This window comes from Delphinus delphis, chromosome 1, assembly GCF_949987515.2.
Source record: "Delphinus delphis chromosome 1, mDelDel1.2, whole genome shotgun sequence".
NCBI classification, from domain to species: domain Eukaryota; kingdom Metazoa; phylum Chordata; class Mammalia; order Artiodactyla; family Delphinidae; genus Delphinus; species Delphinus delphis.
In genome coordinates, this window is record NC_082683.1 from 65,509,097 (window position 1) to 65,527,432 (window position 18,336).

Below are 18,336 nucleotides of genomic sequence, written 5' to 3' on the forward strand. Positions count from 1 at the left end.
CAATAATTGACTCTATGTGTAATAACATTGACTGTGATGTCACAACATGAAGTAAACTATGTATCTGAGTCACTTTATGGAAAATCTACTTAGCTGAGATTTCACTTCTTTAAAGGAAATGTTTTTTCATAAATCAACTATGTTAAACAAACTATGATTTTTGCTCTATTATTAAGGTAACTTGTAAAATATTTTTAGATAATCACTCAAAATATATACTGGTATGAAAAAACTTAAATAAAAATATTTTTCTATATTTAAAGTACCTTAAAATATCCCTAAGATGAGGTTCTATACCTTAAATGAGTCCACAGTGATTTATTATATATAGAATAAGAAAAATCTTTTTTTCTTTTTTTTATATTTTTCATGTTTTTCTTTTCTTTTTTGAGAAAAATCTTATTTTATACTTAAAGAAGGATATGTGATGAATCAGAACTAATGTTAATAGATAACATTAGTCCTTGTAATTCTGAATCTATTTCAGTCGATAAGAATTTCTCATATAAATAAGATGCATATATTACTTATTGGGATTAAAACCTAATTAGTAACAGTGTTGCTAAATTTTATATGTCAGCTTGACTGGTCTATGGAGTACCCAGACATGTGGTCAAACATTTTCTGGGTGTATCTGTGAGGGTGTTTCTGAATGAGATTAGAATTTGAATTGGTAGAATGAGTAAAGCAGATTGCCCTTTCTAATGTGGGTGAGCCTTAGCCAGTCACTTTTGAGTGGGGCCCAGTTGAAGGCCTGAATAGAATGAAAAGATTGACCCCTTGGAGTAGAAGGAAACTCCTGCCTGACTACCTTCAGTCTTGAACATTGGTTCTTTCCTGCCTTTAGTCTGGAACTGAAACATCAGCTCTTTCTGGGTCTTGAGCATGCTAACATTTAGACTAGAACTACACCGTTGACCCTCCTGGTTCTCAGGCCTTTGGACTTGGAGTGGAACTACAGCATTAGCTTTCCTGGGTCTGCAGCTTGATGATTGCAGATTTGGGGACTTGTCAGTCTCCATAATCATGTGAGCCAATTCCTTATAATAAATCTTATTCTTTCTCTCTACAGACAGAGACACAGACACACACCCACGTACACACACACACAAATATATCCTATTAATTGGTTTCTCTGGAGAGCCCTGACTAATACAGATTTTAATATCAAGAGTGGTTCTAGGGGAACAGAATTTTAAGGATGAATGTTTTGAGTTAGTTCTGGAGTTTCTAGAATCGATTTTCTAAGCTAATTAGATTTAAAGATACTAATGACTCTATTTCCAGTAGTAAAGAAAGCACTGGTAGTCCATAGTGTGATCTAGCAATAGAAATATGCAAGATATCACCATTGGATATTCTTTTTTTAAAATTTTTAAAATTATTTATTTATTTATTTTTGGCTGCATTGGGTCTTTGTTGCTGCACACAGGCTTTCTCTAGTTGCAGCAAGTGGGGGCTACTCTTCACTGTGGTGTGCAGGCTTCTCATTGTGGTGGCTTCTCGTTGCGGAGCACGGGCTTTAGGCGCGCGGGCTTCAGTAGTTGTGGCACGCAGGCTCGGTAGTTGTGGCTCACGGGCTCTAGAGCACAGGCTTAGTAGTTGTGGTGCACAGGCTTAGTTGATCCGTGGCATGTGGGATCTTCCTAGACCAGGGCTCGAACCCGTGTCGCCTGCATTGCCAGGTGGATTCTTAACTACTGTGCCACCACAAAAGTCCCACCATTGGATATTCTTAATCAACCACTTATAAGAAGCAAGGAGCTGGGTAACTGTGTATATGATACTTTCAAACGTTTTTGGCAAACTAACAAATATAATGAGATTGGCTGGTTGCTTCTAATTTGCTGAACAAAGTGGGGATAGAAAAGATGAGTTCAGGAATTCAAATTCCTGAGTAAATCCGTGCCTAAATGACCTGAAAGCTTCTATGTACGTCCTGAAGGAGACTCTTATCTCCTATAGCCTGAGGTTACTGAAAATCAAACCCAGAGTCTCATTCTTTGACTGGCTGAATTACAGTGCAAGTTGAACTCCCAGCCACATAGTAGCGACTCTATTTTTAAAGTCAAAACATTGATTGGCAAGGAATAGGATCCTGAAGGTTGGAGTGGAGACATGTGGGAAGACTCTAATAAAGCTGGGGACATTGAACCTCTAAGTTCTAATGAGTCTTCTTTGCCAGTGGAAGAGGCTTCTCTACCCTCAGTGTGAGTAGCATCCCCAGCCCATATGAGGGGATTAAGTCTGCTTTGTCTGAAGAAACTGTAATGACTTCCCCTAAGGCAGTTGCCATGTAAAACAATGCTAATTCTCCTCAGGATCCACCCTTACCATCCTTCTATGCTTCTAAACTATAAATAGACTCAGGTCCCAGCAGGCCCGTAAAGGTGAGGTATGAAGTGTGGCCCATGAGGAGGTACACTACACTTCGAAAGAACTACTTGAGTTTTCTAATAAATACAGATAGAAATCTGGGGAACATGTATGGAACTGAATATTAAGGATGTGGGATAATGATGGAAGGAACATGAAGTTGGATAAGGCCAAATTTATTGATATGTACTCACTAAGCAGAGGTTTTGAATTTCATGTTGCAGCTCAGGATGTTTGGTTCGTTAGTTGAAACATGAACCAAAATGTAGCCCATAGTGAGTGACTTGCAAATGCTGTATCTGCCTTGGTTTAATGTAAAGGAAAAGATTCAGAGGATTAGGGAGATTGGAATGTTATGGATTTGTCATTTAAGACCTACTCACCTACTCTGCAAGGGTCCAGAAGACATACCTTTCACCGTGACTGTGAGAAATAAATTTGTGAGGAGAGCCCCAACATCCTTAAAGAGCTCTGTGATCACTCTTCTCTGTAGGTCATATCTTACAGTGGAAACTGCAGTCACTGAATTAGGAAACCTGAATACAGTGGGAGTAATTGGATCTTGCCATAGCAGGATGTACCAATGGATGGTACTCTACTACCAAAGGCAAGACAGGCATGGTTACCAAAACAGACATCAGAGTCCAAGCAGCAATCAGACTAGTCTTGACTTGGGCAGTCATATGGCATTTGCTAGTTGATTGTGGTGTCCCTAAAAGTGAAATAGAAAGGAAGCTTATTAAATTCGTACGTGATCTGTATAAGCAGAAAAGTTTTAGGTCAGGTGAACAAAAGTCTAGCCTGAACCATAAAAAAGAGAGTCAGGGCCCCTCAGCCAGTTTCTAGATCTGAGCCAATTTACAGATCTAGAAGTTCTTAAATGAAGGGGAAGCCAGGACCCCAGGAGAAGGGACTCTGGTACACTCCAAAAATGTTTTATGTTAATTTTTCTCCCAGCCTTCTCCAAAGGGACCTACAGCCTTTTACCAGGGTAACTGTGCATTGGGGAAAGAGGAAATAATCAGGCTTTTTGAGGGCTACTAGACACTGGCTCTGAACTGACTCTAATTACAGAGACCCAAAACATCACTGTGGTTTACCAGTCAGGGTAGGGCTTATGGAAGTCAGATGATCAATGGAGTTTTAGCTCAGGTCTATCTTACAGTGAGCCCGATGGGTATGCAACCCATCTTGTGATTATTTTCCCAGTTCTAGAATGTATAATTGGGATATGTGTATTCAGCAGCTGGTTAAATCCCCACATTGGTTCCCTGACCTGTGGAGTGAGGACTGTTATGGTAGGAGAGAGCAAATGGAAGCCACTAGAACTGTTTCTTGGTAGGAAAATAGTAACCCAAAGCAGTACCCCATTCCTAGAGAGATTGGAGACATTAGTGCCACCATCAAGGACTTGAAAGTTGCAGGGGTGGTGATTCCCATCACATTCCCATTTAACTCATCTATTTTGCCTGTGCAGAGGACAGATGGACCTTGGAGAATGACAATGAATAATTGTAACCTTAACCAGGTGGTGACTGCAATTGCAGCTATTTGTACCAGATGAGATTTCATTGCTTGAGCATATTAACATATCCCGTGGTACCTGGTATGTGGCTAATTAATCTAGCCAATGCATTTTTCTCCATACCTGTCAATAAAGATCACCAGAAGCAGTTTGCTTTCAGCTGGCAAGGTCAGCAGTACCCCTTCACTGTCCAACTTCAGGGGTATATCAGCTCTCCAACTCCGTCATAATCTAGTTTGTAAGGATCTTGATTCCTTTTGACAGGATATCACACTGGTCCATTACATTGATAACATTATGCTGATTGGACCTAGTGAGAACAAAGTAGCAACTACTCTAGACTTATTGGTAAGACATCTGTGTATCAGAAAGGGGAGATAAATCCAACAAGAGTACAGGGGCCTAAAGACCTGTACTCTGAAAACTTAGAAGATGATGAAAGAAATTGAAGACAACACAAACAGATGGAAAGATATACCCTATTTTTGGATTGGATGAATCAATATTGTTAAAATGACTGTACTCCAAGGCAATCTACAGATTCAGTGCAGTCCCTATCAAATTACCAATAGCATCTTTTACATAAGTAGAACAAAGAATTTTTTAATTTGTATGGAAACACAAAAGACCCCAAATAGCCAAAGTAATCTTGAGAAAGGAGTACGAAGCTGGAGGAATCAACCTCCCTGACTTTGGACTATACTACAAAGCTGCAGTAATTAAAACAGTATGGTACTGGCACAAAAAAACAATCAATGGAACAGGATAGAAAGCCCAGAAATAAACCCACGCACCTATGGTCAAGTAATCTATGACAAAGGAAGCAAGAATATATAATGGAGAAAAGACAGTCTCTTCAATAAGTGGTACTGGGAAAATTGGACAGCTACATGTAAAAGAATGAAATTGGACCATTCTCTAACACCATACACAAAAATAAATTCAAAATGGATTAAAGACATAAATGTAAGACTATAAAACTCCTAGAGGAAAATATAGGCAGAATACTCTCTGACATAAATTGCAGCAATATCTTTTTGGATCTGTCTCCTAGAGTAATAGAAATAAAACCAAAAATAAACAAATGGGACCTAATTAAATTTAAAAGTTTTTGCACAGCAAAGGAAATCGTAAACAAAACAAAAAGACAATCTACAGAATGGGAGAAAATATTTGCAAATGATGCTACATACAAGGGCTTAATTTCCAAAATATACAAACAGCTCATACAGCTTAATATCTAAAAAACAAACAACCCAATCAAAAAATGGGCAGAAGATCTAAATAGACACTTCCCCAAAGAAGACATATAGATGGCCAACAGGCATCTATGAAAAGATGCTCAGTATCACCAATTATTAGAGAAATGCAAATCAAAACTAAAATGAGATATTACCTCTCACCAGTCAGAATGGCCATCATTAAAAAGTCTACAAATAATAAATGCTAGAGAGGGTGTGGAGAAAAAGGAGCCCTCCTACACTGTTGGTGGGAATATAAATTGGTGCAGCCACTCTGGAGAACAGTATGGAGGTTCCTTAAAAAACCAAAAATAGAGCTACTGTATGATCCACCAAATCCCACTCCTGGGCATATATCCAGAGAAAACTATAATTTGAAAAGATACATGCACCCCAGTATTCATAGCAGCACTATATACAATAGCCAAGGCATGGGAGCAACCTAAATGTCCATAGACAGATGAATGGCTAGAGAAGATGTGGTATGTGTGTGTGTGTGTGTGTATGTGTGTGTGTACACACACACATACACACACACACAGTGGAATACTACTCAACCATAAAAAAGAATGAAATAATGCCATTTGCAGCAACATGGATGGACCTAGAGATTATCATATTAAGTGAAGTAAGTCAGAGAAAGACAAGTATCATATGATATCACTCACATGTGGAATCTAAACAAAATGATACAAATGAACTTATTTACAAAACAGAAATAGACTCACAGACATAGAAAACAAACTTATGGTTACCAAAGGGATAGCAGGGGTTGGGGGAGACATAAATCAGGAGTTTAGGATTAACATATATATGCTACTGTATATAAAATAGGTAAACAACAAGGACCTCCTGCATAGCACAGGGAAGTATACTCAATATCTTATAATAACCTATAATAGAAAACAATCTGGAAAAGAATATACATATATGTATAACTCAATCACTTTGCTATACAATTAAAACTAACACAATATTGTAAATTAACTATACTTCAATTTTTAAAAAATGTAAAAGGAAAAAGTATAGGGGCCTTCTACCTCAGTGAAATTTCTAGGAGTCCAGTGACATGGGGCATGTTGAGTTATCCCTTCTAAGGTGAAATATAAGTTGTTACACCTGGCCTGTCCTACAGCTAAAAAGAGGCAAAATATATCGTTGGCTTCTTTGGATTTTAGAAACAACCTATTTCTCATTTGGATGTGTTACTCCAGCCCATTTACCAAGTGACCTGAATACTGCTAGTTTTGCATGGGGCTCAGAGCGGGAGGAGGCTCTGCAACAGGTTCAGCATTGCAAGCTGCTCTGCTACTTAGACCATATGATCAAGCAGGTCCAATAGCGTTTGAAGTATCAGTGACAGATAAGAGATGCTATTTGGCCCCTTTGGCAGGCCCTTTGTAGGTGACTTGTAGCACAGGGCATTAGGATTTTGGAGCAAAGCCCAAAGCCCTGCCATCCTCTGTAGATAACTACTGTCCTTTTGAGAAACAGCTCATGGCCTGCTACTGTGCCTTAGTAGAGACACAATGATTAACCACGGGCCACCAAGTTATCATGTGACCTGAGCTGCCCATCATGAGCTGGGTGTTATCTGATCCACCAGCCATAACGTTGGGCATGCACAGCAGCACTCCATCATCAAATGGAAGGGGTATATACATGATTGGGCCTGAGAAGTCCCTGAAGGCACAAGTAAGTTACATGAAGGCATGGCCCAAGTACTCATGGTCCCCACTCCTACTAAACTACTTTCTTCCACCTTGTACCTGTGGCCTTATAGCGAGTTGACAGGGGAAGAGAAGACTTACCTTGTTTACAGATCGTTTTGTATGATATTCAGGTGCTACCCAAAAGTGGACAGCTCTAGCACTATAGTCCCTTTATAGTCCCTGAAGAACACTGGTGAAGGAAAATTGTCTGACTGGGCAGAACTTGAAGCATTGTACCTGGTTGTTATTTTGCTTGTGAGGAGAAATGGCCGGTTGTGTGATTATATATCAATTCATGGGCTGTAGCCAATGGTATGGCTGAGACTTGGAAGGAATATTTTTGGAAAATTGGTGACAAGGATGTTTGGGGAAGAGGGATGTGGATAAATCTCTCTGAATAAGCAAAAAAATGGAAATATATTTGTGTCCCATGTGAATACTTACCAAAGAGTGGCCTCAGGAGAGGAGGATTTTAATAATCAACTGGATAGGATGACCTGTTCTGTGGATAGCAGTCGGCCTCTTTCCCCAGCCACCCCTGCCATCACTCACGGGGCTCATGAACAAAGTGGCCATGGTAGCATGGATGGAGGTTGTGTATGGGCTCAGCAAAATAAATTTCCACTCACCATGGCCAACCTGCCCAGTCTGCACTGAGCCTCTGATACAGCACCATTCCCCAAGATGATTAGCCAGCTGCCTGGTGGCAGGTTGATTATGTTGGACCACTTCCATCACGAAAAGGGCAGCAACTTGTTCTTACTGGACTAGATACTTACTGTGGATACAGAGTTGCCTTCCCTGCATATGTGGCTTCTGCAAAAACTACCACCCATGAACTTAACAGAATGCTTTATCCACCATCACAGCATTCCACACAGAATTGCAGAATTGCTTCTGATTAAGGAACTCACTTCCTAACAAATGCAATGCAGCAGTGGGCCCGTGTTCATGGAATTCACTTGTCTTATCATGTTCCCCACCATCCTGAAGCAGCTGGCTTGATAGTAAAAATATAATTATTGCTACTTACTTTTTTTTTTTTTTTTTTTGCGGTACGCGGGCCTCTCACTGTTGTGGCCTCTCCCATTGCGGAGCACAGGCTCCGGACGCGCAGGCTCCGGACGCACAGGCTCAGCGGCCATGGCTCACGGGCCCAGCCGCTCCACGTCACGTGGGATCTTCCTGGACCGGGGCATGAACCTGCGTCCCCTGCATCGGCAGGCGGACTCTCAACCACTGCGCCACCAGGGAAGCCCGCTACTTACTTTTAAGGAGCCTAATTTCTAATCTAGTATCTTTAGTGCCTAGCACAATCCTTGCAATATAAAGGTCCTGAATAATTATTCGTTAAGTCTAATTAACCCGAAATAGAGTTTACAGAGTTACTAGAATAGATTGATTTGATATATAAAATTTGAGCATGTTATTGTTATTATGAACATGGTCTCTAAATATTGATAGTTTACTGGGTTTCTAAATATTTTCCTGTTGCTTTGTAAATTTGGTTTGTTTTATACCACCTTTTGGTTTGTTTAGTAGTTTTTGAGATTTATTATTTTTCTGTCATATACAAAACCATTCCTCCCTCTGCTACCCCCTTTCCATAGTTGATAGCCATTTGCCAGTCAGATATTTTCTTTTTAATGTCTTAATATTTAAAATTTCCACTAATCACCTATTTAGTTTCTCACTTGTATCTTAAAACATAACGAGTTAGAGTCATATCTCCTTCTGCTTCAGTAACTCTGGGCAGGAAGCCACTGCGCTGGTCAAAAGTCACTTGAACCATCTCCATCAAAATCACCTAAAGTACTTAGGGAAAATGCAGTTCTCTGGGGCCCTAAATTACACTGCTGATTGTTAGAATGTGAGCGGGATAAGCACCAAGAATTTGCATCTTTAACAAGCTCTCCAGGGGATTACTAAAGTTTAAGAATCATTGTACTAAGCAGTGTCCTCAACCTTTTTTCCCCTTAAGTACCTATCCCAAACACAATGCAAATATAAAAGCAAAAACCTTTGCAATTTCAAATACCTAAGACAATCCATTGATTTCACTTTCCCAAAACTACTTATATGGAAGGAAGCTAGTTTTAAAGTAAAGGTTTTTAAAAGTTGAGGGAAATTTTATTATTTCATTTGTGGATTACTTCTCTAATAAATGATTACCTCAGTTAGTAGCTTTATTTCTGGTAAACTTCATCCTTTCAATATCTTCAGGTTTCTTTTTTTAGGATTTTTGCATTTGTTCTCTTTCCCATAGCGTAACATACGTGTGTGTGTAATCATAATAAATAGTTTTTCTTCATTGAATATAAAATTTCAAAACATTTTAAGATGAATTGACCATGTTAGCGTCAAAGTTCATCAGTTTCATTTCTACATTTCTGCTAAGCTACTTAGAAGGTTAAACTAAAAATTTATGTTTAAATAGTTAAAATAAAATTTTCTAGTTCATTTAAAAATACTGATATTCATTGTTGTATATTCTAGGCATTTACACTGTTCGCTACACATTTCCTGGAACTATGCCATATAGATGTTCTATATCCTAATGTAGAAAATGTGCATTTTGAAGTTCAACATGTAAAGAACACCTCAAGAAATAAAGAAGCAATCTTGTATACCTACAAACTTTCTAAGGGACTTACAGAAGAAAAAAATTATGGTATTGCATATAGAAATTATATATATACACTGAAACACTACATATTCTTGTAAGACAAACTTTCTTCTCTTTACTTGACTGTCAGTCTAAGCAACTTTCCTTTTCATTCTTTTGAGTGCTTATATGATCTAAGACTGTATTTTCTATGTCAAACTCACATTTTATATATATTAAGCTTATTTTAAAACATATTAACAGTAACTATGTAGAATTATAATACATGAAAGTCCCAGAAGTATAGTTTCTATCCTTAGAAAAATGTAATTAGTTTATATTTGCAAGTTATATAATGAATGGAAAATTATGTATTTCTTAGATACTCTTTCAGTAACAGCATCCCTCTGTTTTCTTCAGATTCAGGGAACTTGATAACTAAATCTTAAGTCTTAAAATGGAATGTATTACCAAATTATGTGTGTTCATAAACTGGGTTAGATATTTTCTATCTAAATCATTTTGTGACATGTAAAGTGGCACAGATTGAGGGAATTTTCAGTTGAATTTTACACATAAAGTTCCAAAACTTATTTTAGCTATGAATGTGACATTTGTGAGGGTAAAAATAGCATCTTTGTTTTGCTATTTGAAATGGGAAAATCAAATGGATAACTTAATTTGTATCAGATGTTTAATCTTTGTAAGCCTCAGTTTCATCTATTAAATGGTGATATATGTGGATTTCTGAAGATTAAATGAATTATCAAATACAAACTGCCTAGCATAGTGCCTAGCAATTAGTAACTTCTAAATAAATGTTAGTGTTGCTTCTGTTGCCTCTAAAGCAATAAATAAACTATTAGCACATAGTAGAAAGTCTGTAAGGCATTTACACAATAAAAATCTGGGAACATGAGAATACTAGTTGGTATTTGAATTTGCATGAAGAGTAGTCACCTACCATTATGTCTTCAGAGAAATTCTTCCCTCGTTGATCCGCTAGATAGATGAATATTCAGCTGTAGGTTTATCTCTGACTACACTTTCTTCTACCCTGAAAAACCTGTTATTTCCTTTGACCTATAAACCAACTGAATTTGTAGTTGGAATTTCAATGTTATTACTACCATTTGATTTTTTTATTACCTCTTTTCCTTTCCCTATCATGTTTTCTGCTATCTCAGAGGTATCTTCAGAGGTAATTGATATTCTAATTTGTCTTACATGTCTTAGCAAGTAATTAAATCTCATAATTGGTAAGTTGTCATCCAGAACTTAGGGAAACTTAATTTTGAGAATTAAGTAGTTCATAAATACCTAAGAAAGGAAATTTAAGTCTGTGAAGAAAAGATTAATACTGATTAAAACAAACTTAACAAAACCAGCAATAATAATATTGAAGCCCCATTCTTGATAATTTTAGGATTAAAAGCTGCAGAGGTGTCGTCACTCCCACCATCAATTGTCTTGGATGCCAAAGAAATCACAAGTCAAATAACCAGACAAATTTTGGTAAGAAACTCTTTAGCAATAAGAATTGTTTTTCAAATTCAAGAAAATACTTTTAGTGTACATTTTTATTATGGCCTCGGATCTAAATATATATAATTAATAATTAAAATATTTAAAACAAAAACCTAATTCCTAAATAAAGAAAATCCTTTTTACTTCTCAAAACTTTTTTGGTTTGATCTATTATAACTTTTCCCAGCATACCTGCTAATAAGATAGGAGACAAAAGTTAAACAGTTCAGTTCCTACTTGTTACTACACTGACTTTATGATAAGAAAAGAAATCTCTATAAAGTAAGCATTAAAAATCACTATGCACAACATTTTCATGTCTTTTTAAATGGTTTTCAAAGCTCTTCTATCCATTATCATATATAAGCCTCGTAACTCTTCATGAAGCAGTTAGGTCTAATAAAAGATAAATAATAAAGGTATTATTTTTATGTGCATTTTTACAGCTGAGGTTCATAGAGCTTAAGTGATTTGCTAGGAAGCAGTAGATCCAACACTGAATTCACATCTGTTAACTGAACATTTGGAAATCCTTTTTCAGGTTTTTACATCAAGTTGCCTTATATTGTTTTAAGAATCCAGTGTGTTCAGTAAACTATGCTAGGTGCAGTATGAAATTTTCTTCAGTATTAACAGTTTCCTGTGTCTTTCACTCTTCCTTAACCTGCCTTCAATTTTTCTTTCGCATTCCTCAGTCTTTTGACCTCCTAGACTGCTTTTATGACTTTCCTTGCCTAACTACTCCATTGGAATTCCTTCACCAGTAATTTTGGCAGTGCTTCACTTCTAAAGCACCTCTCATTACCTAGTTCTTCAGAATTCCTCTTGCCAAATTCCAATTATGGGCAACCTCTCCAGTAGCCTTCTAGGTTTTGGATTTCCTGATGCTGCTCAAAATATATTCAGGCTAATTTTAGCCACTGCGAATTTGTATATACTAACTTTGGTTGAATATTTTACTGAATAGTTTTTTCTTCTGTCCCATTAATCTATGTGGTTTCTTATAGTAACTCTTTCAAAATGTTTCTACTCTTCCTGAGCCCTCAATAACCTTACTCTCTACAAAAAAATTTACCTCCTATACTTTTTGAGAGACTTGAGGTCATCCTGGTGAGTCCTTGAACCTTTTCCTCCTTCAGAATTCTATTTTGGAATTTCTGTTTTTCACCTATTTCTCTTCCTTCCTATTTCAGAGGAAGAGATTACCTTTCAACCTTTTTTTTTTTTTTTTTTTTTTTTTTTTTTGCGGTACGGGGGCCTCTCACTGTTGTGGCCTCTCCCCTGTTGCAGAGCACAGGCTCCGGATGTGCAGGCTCAGCGGCCATGGCTCACGGGCCCAGCCGCTCCGCGGCATGTGGGATCTTACCGGACCGGGGCACGAACCTGCGTCCCCTGCATCAGCAGGCGTACGCTCAACCACTGCGCCACCAGGGAAGCCCCTTTCAACCTTTTTAAGGTTAACTTTTCTACCTTCTTTCCATCTCGATTAAGATCAGTTTCTTCATCAGTTTCTTTTCTTCTTAGTGTTTTTTTCAGTGGCTTTTTTTTTTCCCTATGAATATAGTTAAGTTTTTCCCAATAAATCTTTTTTTTTTTACCTTCTCAAATTATATTTCTCTTCCTTTTACTGCCAATTTCCCAAGAGTAATCTATACTTGCTTCTTCCATTTTCCACTTGCAAACTGGATCTTGTCATCACTCCACAGAAAGTTTCCTCTTAAAAACTAACTATTCATAAAATCGTATGGCCTTTTTTTCACTTCTCATCTCCCTGTTCCCTCTACGGCATTTGCCACTACCCTTCTTTCCCTTTTCATAATTCTTCCCTGTCTTGGCTACTGTGGAATTGTCCTCTCCTGGATGTTCTTATTCTCCTACCCCTTTGATTATTACTTCTTTCCTTTCTTCACTAGTGCTTTATATTATTCCACCTACCAAACAGAAGTATTCCTAAGATTTTACCGTTGTTTCTTGGTTTAAAATTCTATACTCTTGGGCTTCCCTGGTGGCGCAGTGGTTGAGAGTCCGCTTGCCGATGCAGGGGACACGGGTTTGTGCCCCGATCCAGGAGGATCCCACATGCCGCGGAGCGGCTGGGCCTGTGAGCCATGGCCGCTGAGCCTGTGTGTCCAGAGCCTGTGCTCCGCAACGGGAGAGGTCACAACAGTAAGAGGCCCGCGTACCACAAAAAAACAAAAAACAAAAAAAAACTATACTCTTGCTGATCTCACCTTTCCTCAGCCTCCACTTTCATTTCTTTTTGACTCTGAATCTGTATATTTTTATCCATATTTCTTCTTGAAATCTTAATTTATGTTTTCACTCTTCAGTAGGTTCGAAATTAAATTTATCATCTTTTGAAAAATCTCATCTCTTCACTTTCAGATCTCCCAGTGACCCATCAGAGCTATGAATCCTTCTTCTTAATTACCTCTCATTAGGACTAAGCAGTAGGTTCTCTCTCTTTTCCAACCCATTCTACATACTTCTACAAGATTGTCTTCTAATGCATAGTTCTTATGTTGTTTCCTGCTCGGAAATTTTCAGTTGTGTCTTACCAAATAAAAGTTGAACTCCTTAGCCTAATGTTGAAAGTCTTCTATGATTATTTCTCAAAATGTAATCTGAGGATTACCTACGTTAGAATCACCTGGGATACTGGGTACCATCCCAGATTTTCAAGGGTCTCCTGTGGCTCAAGGATTTACATTTTTAACCAGTCTTCAGATGATTTTTAAGCAAACTAAAGTTTGTTAACTACTGCTTTATGATCTCCCTTTGTTTACTACCTCAGTGTTGTATAACATTACTCAATTTAACTATAATGTACATTTCTGCCACATTGAATTGTCATTCCATCATTTTGACCTGATTGTGTACCATACTTTCTAATGTGTTTGTTCTCTCTGTTTCTTCCATCTGGAATGCCCTCCCTTCTAGGCTCTTCTATCCATCAAGATTCATTTCAAGTACTCCATCCTATTTAAGCTTTTCTTGACACAAGCTGGAAGTGAACTTTCTTTCCTCTGAACATTTTATATCCCTCTTATGGAACTTTTCCTGATTAATCAGTTGCTCGTAAACATGTCTGTTTCACTGTAAGACTGAGCTTTTTGACTTCCATTATCATGTCAGGATGACATTTTTGTATGTCATAGTCATGAATAGTCATGAATGCAAGTTATAGGGTCTGGAATATAGATAATAATAGATATTCAATAACTGTCATTTAAATAATAAACTGATAGTTGATCAATCAGTGTATCAAATAGATGGATGGATCAATATATGATAATCTTATTCTACCTCACAGAGTCGTATTCATTTTTCCTATAGTGAAAGTAGAGAAATATCTGGAATTCTTGGCTATTGAGGAGTTGAAGGGATTGTATTTCCTTTAGTGAATGGAAGCTAAGTCTTTACATAAATAGTTAAGATTGAAAATGCTGCTTCCTCTTTCTAGCTCAGGCAAAGAAATGAATGTAGAATTTTCTAGCTATACTCCCAACCCTGAAAGGAGGTATTCAAGGACTGAATTCTAAAGGTCTTCCAAAGTATTAGAAGATTCCCATTTTAAACATTATTTCTTGGGTATCCTTAAGTATAGTTTGTAAGTATAATTAAGACATAATTTCAACTAGCAATTTATGTTGCTTATTTTAAAAATGTAATTTACCCCTCAGGCAGTATTTTCTTTTAGGCTCTAGCAATCCTATATATGAACTGTTTTGAGGGACAAGCAGTTTACTGATGACCCATTCTGTCCACTAGTTTATCTGTTGGGGAATTAAAGTAGGAGATACAGAGTAGTACTCTGAGTGACATTTAAAATTATGAATACTGCATAGCAATGAGCAGAGTGCTATTTTTGATGAGAAAGTGTTTGTAGAACATAACTCTGTGGATTTTCTATTACTCTTTGGTGTTGTGTTGAGATATTTGACCATTTAGCAGATTTTTTTTTCATTGAGAAGTGGTTTTCAAGGATTAAGGATCTGTCATAAGGTAGTAAATACTCATGAGAAATGTTATTCTCCAAAATAATATTTATTTCTTCTGGTACATGATTAGCTAGTTGGATGGGGCTGACTTATCCAAAGGGATTGGTTAACCATTGAGTTCTTATTTCTATGAAAGGAGATAGAATATTGCCAAAATAAAAATGATAGTATTCATATTTTAATTTTTATCTATATTTTTTCAATAACAGCAAAGCCAAAGGAGTACCCCTGAGATGGAAAGACAGAGAGCTGTGTACCATCTAGCTACTAGGCTTGTTCAAACTGCTCGAAACTCTCAATTGGATCCAGACAGTTTACGAACATATTTAAGTAATCTCAAAAAGAAGTATGAAGCAGATTTTCCCAGGGCTAAACAAGTTTCAGGAAACACTGAAGAATAATAACAACTCACATCTTATACTAATGAAATAATATGTCTTAATATGAGGAACCTAGAATTCATTTTTCCCGAGAGCAAAAGAAAGTAATATTTGCTAAATTTTGTATTTTAATTGAAAATTACATTATATTAACCTCATCTATATGTTCTATATAACCTCATCTATATGTTCTATATAATTACATTATATTAACCTCATCTATATGTTCTATATAAGAAAATATTTGTTATATAACTTAAAAAATGAGAACTATTTAAAGAACTGATTTTTATGTTAGAAAAAAGTATAACGTGACGCTTTTTTCTCAATTATGAAACTTCATGTTAAGTTTATTTATATTTACAAGTTATGGTTTAAAATGTTATCATAAATAGTTTAGCTAAAAGAAATCTTTCTTTGCAGGTCTGAAAACTTAGGCGAGGTTTTCTTTTACACTGTTATTCAGAAGGAATATTTCTTTTACATTCTTATTATGACTCAATGATGTCTTAATTAATACACCCAAATTCCAACACTGGATGCTTCTGAAGTTTGTTAGAATGATACCAAGAATTTTAAAGTATTCTTTTTGGCATTCAGTATAGTTCTAAAAGGTGAAATTCAGCAAATAGATATTTTGTAATGCAGAGAGTGTTTCTGCGAGGAGTAGTTACCAAATAGCCAGGTGTTCCATTTTCTACTCACCAACTTCTTCTCTTTTCCCTTTTCCAAATTTTCATTTTTGACCATCTTTTTTAGGTGAGTAAACAAGGCAGCAGAAAGGTAATATTGATATGTTTGCCTTAATTGTTGGTTCACAAGGGAGCATTTTATAAAATTGTGTTTCCACAGGCATGTGGCTCACATAGTTCCGTCTCAGTAGAAGACTTACTCACATAATCTCAGCCCAAAGGCCTAAGGTAGGGAAATTACTCTTGGAAACTTAAGTGTCTGGAACTCAGGGTATACATTCAGTAAGCTGCAAGATTCATAGTTATTTGTATTACTGTGAATTACTATTACAAAAAATTGTTCACAGACTTATTAGGGCCCTATTTTTTGTTAATATATACATATTTTATTTTATAAAATGTAATACTAATATTTTTTACTTTATTCAGCATTCTAAGTACACATTAGTTGCCAGATATATTGAAAAAGTTATAATTTGAAATACACACATAATTTTTTTGAAAAATAATTGTAAATTAGTGTTAATAATTACATTAGATATATACTAAATGTCTTATTAGACTACTTCTATTTCCTATTCTCATGTTTTAGAAATAGAGCACCACAGTATTTGAATTTGACCATTAGTCACATTTAAATTCACAGCCTTTGAAATGAATTATATTTTATGCAGTCATTCCTAAAAGCAGTTAGATAATTTAGGTTTGTGGCAAATTTCTAGAAGGTACTGAGGAGGAAAAGGGAATGGCACATTGTTTGGGAGGGCAGGGAAGAAAAGGGAGGAAGCAATAACAGGGAGAAGGGGAGCTGGCTGCGGAAGAAAAACAGGCAAGCAGAGACAGGTGTGAAGTATTAAATATGCTGAATATCATTTACTCAAATGTATTAACTTCCCTTTACATTTAACCCTAATATTAAATTCCACTAGACTTTTAAGAAATTCTTCATCATCATTCTGCAGCTTTTGATGCAAAAATGGCAGCCAACCAATTAATCCCTTTTATTTTAGATTTGGAATACTGAAATAAAAATGGGTTTATATCTTCTTAAAATTAAATACTTTTTCTTCAGTCATTTTGTGTGTTGCCGAAACATATGGAAAAGCAAATCAAATGCAGATATAATTATAAAGTCGTGGTACTATAGGATGGAGGTGAATGCTAGGAAGACAATCCATCCTTTAATTTTCAGGTCTATTTGCTCTACTCTTCAGTACCTCTTCGCCTTTGCCTTTCTCTAAAATGATAGATCATTATCTTATAATTCAGTCTTTTAAGATAAATGTCCATAATGTTTTAGCAAACTCCTTGAATTTCCATCTCAAAGCCATTCTTTTAGTCTGTTCCACCTTTCTCCTCACATAAAGTAATCTTCAAGTCTAGGGGTAAGGTATATGGGAGTAGAGGAAAAGGGCAGCTTATCCTCATGCCTAGGAAGTAATACATTTGTTTATTTTAAAATTTGCATAACAGTAAAATCTTTTTTGGTCTACAATTTTATGAATTTTGGCACATTTATGGATTCGTGGTACTACCACATTCAACATGCAGAACAGTTCTGTCACCACCAGATGATTCCCTTAGTACTGTCCCTTTGTAGCCAAATTCTTCCCTGACTCCTAACTTTAACCCAGCAATCACTGAGTATGGTTAAGCATTCCTTCCCTATAGTTTTGTTTTTACCAGTCATATAGCATGTAACCTTTTGAGACTGGCTTCTTTTACTGAGCATAATGTACTTTAGAATTTATCCATTTGGTTGTGCCTTTTAATTGCTGCCTGGTATTCCATTGTTTGTATGTACCACAGTTTATCCATTCACTCACTGAAGGACATTTAGGTTTCTAGTTTTTGGTGATTATGAATAAAGCTGTTATAAACATTTGTGTACAGATTTTTGTGTGAGTGTTAAGTTTTAATTTATCTAGGTTACATAGGAGTGGAATGGCCCTGTCATATTGTAAGTGTATATTTAACTTCATGAGAAGCCTGCAGACTCTTTTCCAGAGGGCTTATACCATTTTGCATTCCTGTCAGCCATGTATGAGAGGTCCAATTTTCCCACATGTTCTTTAGTACTTGGTATATTGTCAGTTTTTAAATTTTTTTTAGCCATTCTAATAGATATGTGGTGAGTAATGCATTTAAAATATTTTAAAGCTATTCTGATCATTCTTTAGCAAGCAGTGATTTTTAAAAATCTTTTTTTCCTAAATTATTTTTTAGCTGCTTTTTAGTTTAACCTCTCTGGTAGCACATTTTTAAATCTTTCACTTC

At 36.4% G+C, this 18,336-nt stretch overlaps 1 protein-coding gene across 1 annotated transcript in view; it reads left to right on the top strand.

Annotated features, from left to right (window-relative positions):
- MSH4 (mutS homolog 4) overlaps window positions 1-15,626 on the top strand; it is a 96,941-nt gene extending 81,315 nt beyond the window's left edge. The window contains exons 18-20 of the mRNA XM_060006030.1: window positions 9,351-9,525; window positions 10,886-10,974; window positions 15,197-15,626. Coding sequence (XP_059862013.1) covers window positions 9,351-9,525; window positions 10,886-10,974; window positions 15,197-15,388 — 456 coding nt within the window. The 3' untranslated portion in view covers window positions 15,389-15,626. The remainder of the gene's footprint in view (window positions 1-9,350; window positions 9,526-10,885; window positions 10,975-15,196) is intronic.
- The last annotated feature ends 2,710 nt before the right edge of the window (window positions 15,627-18,336 follow it).